The 6000-nt window shown below is 38.1% G+C and overlaps 1 protein-coding gene across 1 annotated transcript in view; it reads right to left on the bottom strand.

Annotated features, from left to right (window-relative positions):
• Positions 1-271: 271 nt before the first annotated feature.
• Positions 272-6000, bottom strand: part of xylt1 (xylosyltransferase I) — a 261359-nt gene continuing 255630 nt past the window's right edge. Inside the window, exon 11 of the mRNA XM_072560173.1 lies at positions 272-4217. Within this exon, the coding sequence (XP_072416274.1) occupies positions 3895-4217 (323 nt within the window). The 3' untranslated portion in view covers positions 272-3894. The remainder of the gene's footprint in view (positions 4218-6000) is intronic.

Genomic DNA, 6000 nt, shown 5'->3' with positions numbered 1-6000 from the left:
AGAAGCAACACAAATATCAGGAAAGGGTTGAGAAACACTGTCATATGAAAGAAGCTGGAGTCCTGTTATTCAGTGGCCTGCCATAGAAGTGACAGCGCACAAAGTTATACCTATTTTAAATTCCAAAGATGAAAAATTGCTCAATGAAGAGAATAATAAAGAATGAGCTGAGATCTTCGTCATTGAACAGGATATATTGTGTCCCTCGAGTGTGGAGTGTGAAAGCCAAAGTTGAGACATTCATGATAAAGTTGCAAAAAGGCAAGACACACACCTTTGTTTTTTTTGTATTTTAAAATTCTGCAATCAAAACCACAATAGGACAGTAGGCGTCTATATACAACAGCAGTTTTTGGTACGATACAGCATTTAATACAACTGTTGATAACCTGCAAAAACTTGCTTTGTCAGACAAAAGCAGACTTCCTCAGACCAGAAGGCAGTTAAGGCACAATTTCTGTGTTTCATTATCTCTCTGTTAATTGGAGGGCAATTGGGTGCAAAACAGCTAGTGCAATATTTGCTGAATAAAACATTCTACATACAGGAAATCGTACTGGCTTTCAGAACTTTTGACCCAATTGTCAAATTAAACATCTTTTAAAACTTCAAAATATTTTATTCCTTTAAATAAATAACAAATATCTACACCTTGCAAGGAGTTGCATGTTGGAATTAGTCCTTTTCCTGTAAGTACATGTCCAGTTTAAAATAATTCTTAGTTTCTTTTTAAATGCTTATTTGGATTTATAATAAAATAGCCATAATTTTTTTTTAATTGCATAAGGTAGTCTTTAGAATTTTAAAATGAGGGCACAATCAATAATTTATCAGGAGGCAAAGGAATAAGCCAGCACTGACTATCTGACAGCCACGCATTTGTTGACATGTAACAAGTGTATCGTTAATAACGCAAAGACTCTTCAGTATAGTCTTTGGGCAAAAATTGACCTAACTGTGACTAACAATGCCCGTTGAACAAAATACGTGACAATTTACAAATTTGGTGCAGTGAACAGCACCTGAATGTTCTCTCTGTCATCAGAGACGTCTGTACAGTATCTTGCAGTTTATTTGGCAAGTTTAATTTCAATTGCGTTGTGTTCTCATGACAAGGAACAGCTTGCATAGATCATACATTCAGCTCAGGTGAAACAGGCTCTGAAGATATTTCCAGTAGCAATGATGTCGGGTAAAATATGCTCCCATTCACGTGAGGTAGCACCCATGACAGCTCCCCCCTCAGCACAGGAGGAAGAAGGCATTGAGCTGACAGCTTCATGATAATTAATACATGGCATTAACAGCAGAGAATTAAAAATGGACAGCTGCTGAATAATTTCAGAGATTCACATCCCCCCACTGCCTCCCAAGTGTAAAAAGGTTTGCTTAGTTGTGAAATGGTCTCAGCCAACCTGAGGTTTTTAACGTGCACATTTTGAAATGCTGCACAAATTGGAAAAGGATACCTGCTGTGTACATTTTAAAGGTTGGTTCTGGGATAATGGAGCCTTGCGGAGTCATCAGTGTGTATTCATAAATGCTAGAAAAAACATCAGGCCAATAATCGTTCCTTTACAGGCAGGATCTCCAAAGTGTATTTCACTTTTTTTTATATAAAAGACTTTTCATTTTCAATGACTGAAGACAAAAAGCCTAATGATGTCATATCTTCAATCTTCTAAACTGATCGGTTGTATTTCTAATTTCACCCCTTCCCAAATTAGGAATGATTTGTGGTCTCCGCGCCTAACAGGAATGTGGAGACTTTTCTGTTACCTGTTTGCATTCTTTTACAACCATTGATTTAAACAGACTGAAATTATGAGATAAACACAAATTATTCATCAATTGGGAAATGGATACATTATTACAACGAAAATGACATGAAGTTAATTTTTGAAATGAGTTTGTTCAAAGTTGCACAAATTCTAGACTGTATTAACATTGTTAATCTAGTGTGGCTGAGGCAGGATCAGTGTGGGCAGAAATCCTGATCACACACTTTTCCACTCCCGTTCCTGCTACTAAATCCACCAGCCTTTTGAAGCAAAGTTCTGTTTGGTTTAGATTTTGTCACAAATTTATGAGGGGGGAGGCATCAGATCAACTAAATTGTATAAATTAAGTGTTACCTCGAAATGGATAGAAAACTGATGCCCAGAGTTTGATCTTGTGAACTATTCACTTCAGTAAATATGTGATTATACAGTTTAAAAACACGGTCAGAGATGGAAATCTGGCTGGAAATGAACTAACTTGCAGAGAGGGAAGTAGAGTGATTTTTGAAATGGAATCTTGTAATGGGGTGATGGGAATGTCCACAATAGGGACCCTGTCACTGCCTCCCAACTGTTGACTAATCTGCTCGATATTCACAGTATTTCCCATGTCAGTTCAGCAATTCTTCATTTCCCCTTTGTTGCCAAGTTGCTGTGAACAAGAAGGATCCTGTGATTTGGAGTAACTGTAAATCCTTAGCCACCCAAGGGTTTTAGCAATTATTGTCACTGTTGAGTTCACACAGAACAAGCCGAAAAATATTTCAACTCAAAGTAGGAAAGGGGTTTGAGTGAGGCAATGCTGATTGTGAAATGCAACTCTGAACCCATCTAATGTTTAACAATAAGTTACTCAAATACAAATTATTAACAGGAATACTGATAGACCTTTATAACACAAGTTGAAACAAAGGTGGGCTTCATCTGATTTTCACACTAATAGGAGCAGGGACCTAGGTTGTTTTGATGTGATGAAGTAAATAAGCAGGGCTGCTGGCCTGCCTGTTAGTCTAAAAACGCTACAGACAGTAGCTTCACATGCTGAGATCAAATGTGTGTGCATGACACTAACTGTTCACAAGACCTATCACCTGCAATAAAGTTAACAAACCCTGCCCACACATCACATCAAAGGATGACGATTAATGCAAACTGCATGGATGGGCCAACACGAAGCACTTCTGAGATGCTCTAATAACAAATATAAAAGAAGTAAAAACATTCAAATTTTTAATTAGCTACAGTAAATAATGTTCAATCAAAGATATCTGATTTTTAACCATGTTGAATACTTGACCATTAGGACTTGAACAGAAGGATGTGTTTCTGGTTCTATATTCAAAAAGCTTTCGCTTTGAAAGTGCTATGTGATTTTTTTTTGCAAAATTAGATGCAAGATTTTTAAAAAAAATTAAGTTTAAAAGGAATGTTTGATCTAAATACGTTAAAAAGAGTTGCTATATCATTGCCATGAAAAATTCGAATAAACTCTAATTTGCTTTGGGGTTGCTAATACTGATGGTTCCACTACATCATTTTCTGAATCTGGTGTGTATCCTGGCTGCAGTATAATGCTCTGATCATCTGTAATAGAATAGTCAGTGCTGAAAGCACTGGTTCAACAAAGTGCGTTACAACCCGTTTGGGAGAACTCTCTCTTACACTAGGTGTAACTATTTGATTTCAATTTAAATAATCCTGTTGACAAGCTTTAAGACCCTCTACAGGTTTTAGATCAGATACAGTTAAAGGCGATAGGAAGTCTGGACACAGGCCTTTGTTAATAAAGGCAGATTAGTAATAGGATATATATCTATACCAAAGCTGCAAAAGCAGCATCTACTCATTAGTCACTGACTAAAATGTTTAAATAAATAGAGTGCTAAAGTTTCCTTCTAGACTTTCTGTGGTACATGATAATACATCTGTTCTTTCACAGTACCAGCACAGCTAACACTGCTTACCTCTGTCAGTATCAACATCTTCAGTTTAGATACACTGCCCTAGCTTTACCACAATTCTATGAAGACATCCGGGAACTGCTGCTAAGAACTAACAGGAAAACCCAATTGGCAATTTGTGTTTTTATGATGGTTCAGGAATGCATTAGGTGCTACCTCAAACGCCCATTTGCTTTGACTGGCCCCAATTCTGATTTGGGATCTGGACTCTCTGAACTCCAGGTCGTTTGGCTGCATGTGTGCATGATCGGGCAAGAGGTGGGGCCACTGGCACAGATATCCACAGCTGACCACAAACTGTTCACCATGGGATCCACCCAGCTCTCCAGCTGTGAGCCAGTGAGTGCTGCATTGTGTTTTGCCTGTTCCACTTGCTTGGAAGTAGAGTGTATATTCAGAGTATTCCTCAGGCCTTGAAAACTCTGCTCCATGTAGGCATTCTTAGATGGGCCACTATGTAACTTGAGGGCTTCTCCTGGAAGAGAGGAAAGAAAGCCAAATGAAACATTTGTGAACAGAATATCGAGTGTACTTTGCATTGCTGAATAATGATTATTTTTGAACATAGCACATCATTTCTCAATTTCTACATTTAAAATCTGCCAGCCTTTAGTTCACTTTCTTTGTGTGCTTAACTAGATTTTATATTTGTATGATAATAAGGTGAATGATATGTGGCTGAAATGACTATCGTTTACCTGTTCACTTCTGTTTATCCATACCTGCTTCAGTTCAGCTGTAGTCATATTTGATTTGTCTGGATAAAATACTAAAATTCAGTTTGTGGGATTATACATTTGAAGTTTGTGTTAAATGTCATCAAGTTTCTATGGAAACCAACAACAATTACACGTTTCATTTACTTTATCCATTTTGTTACTGATGATGAATGCAAATGCAGTTAAATTCCAAGCTCATTTTGTTGTCAGTGAATTTGGTTGCAGCCAGAATGGTATAAATTCAATACAACTCGCCCAGTTTCAGCATTCAGCTATGGCCTCTCAGGACTGCCCTGGTCTCAATGTCAAAAACTGCCCAGTCTTTCTTTCTATCTCCCTGACCTCATCAACCTGGCATCTCACTCACTTTAAGCACACACTGTACAGGTAGCACACACTGCTATAACGTGTCTACTCATTAACACAAATTAGTTGCAATCTGATTGGGTGAATAGGGAACGTGGGTTCTAAATCGCTAACTTTTAAAGTGTGTGTTGGCTATAAGGCAGTCACACTGCCAATACTTTAAGTGTTATTTGTATTGCACGATTGTTGCAGAGGAACACAACTATCACGTTATAGAAGAAATACCTGTATCACTTTTCTGTTGTCAGTGCTATTATATCCTTTCAAATTAAGCACTCCATAATCCAATTCATCAAGTCTCAGAGGAGGGGAAAGAGGGAGCTGGACAGCAATTATAACCAAGGTGGCATCAATCATATCTCTGATGCTAAAGGTTTCACCTCAGAAAGGAAATATCCCAGATAATGAAACAGCCTAAATTCTCAACTGAACGCACTATTTGTGTAGTTGAGTTTGTGTAAATCATCACACTTGGGAAAGCTTCTACAGGAAATAAAATTAAACATGGAAATTTATCCTTGTAGCTTGGGACTTTAGATTGTACAGTAATTCTACTGTGTGTAAATGTTAGCCTATTGCTAGTGTGACAGTGTGTAAATGTATTTGTGTACTCAGCTCACCTTTCACCATATTCCTCATATCAGCTCAGATTTGCGTTGAGCTGGGTGGGGTCCAAAACTGTTTAAAGCAGGTGGGTGGTCCAGACTCTGGAATTCCCAGCCTCATTTCTGGCCATTTTCGCCAGCATGGAATAAGGGCGCACATATGTGACACTCCCATCCTAGCTAGCTCCAGTGTGGGGGTGGACACTTCAAATCCCACTCCGTCCCTTCTAATTTTCCTGGGACATATGGTTGATGACACCTAAGTGGAGTTATGAGCCACGGGGGAGCCCTACCCCAAATTGGGAACCGAGAAAAAAGTCACCTGTTTTTTGGAATTCTTCACTTTCTGACCCATTGTCTGTAGCTCAGAGAAAAATCAAATAATCTGTTCTTGCAGGTTCAGTTGATTCCTTTAATGTTTATTTTGACAGCTGAGATCATTAGGAATGTTTGGCTGAATTTCAAGAGCTAATAATCACCAAGGTGTTCATGTTCGCATTCTGACTAACAGTTTTAAGAGGTTATTAATGGATTATCTGTCTTGGATATAATTTCTCATTAGATGTAT

The sequence above is a fragment of the Chiloscyllium punctatum genome, chromosome 40, assembly GCF_047496795.1.
Source record: "Chiloscyllium punctatum isolate Juve2018m chromosome 40, sChiPun1.3, whole genome shotgun sequence".
NCBI lineage: Eukaryota > Metazoa > Chordata > Chondrichthyes > Orectolobiformes > Hemiscylliidae > Chiloscyllium > Chiloscyllium punctatum.
Note: the sequence above shows the minus strand (reverse complement) of the source record. Positions and strands in the feature narration are given on the sequence as shown.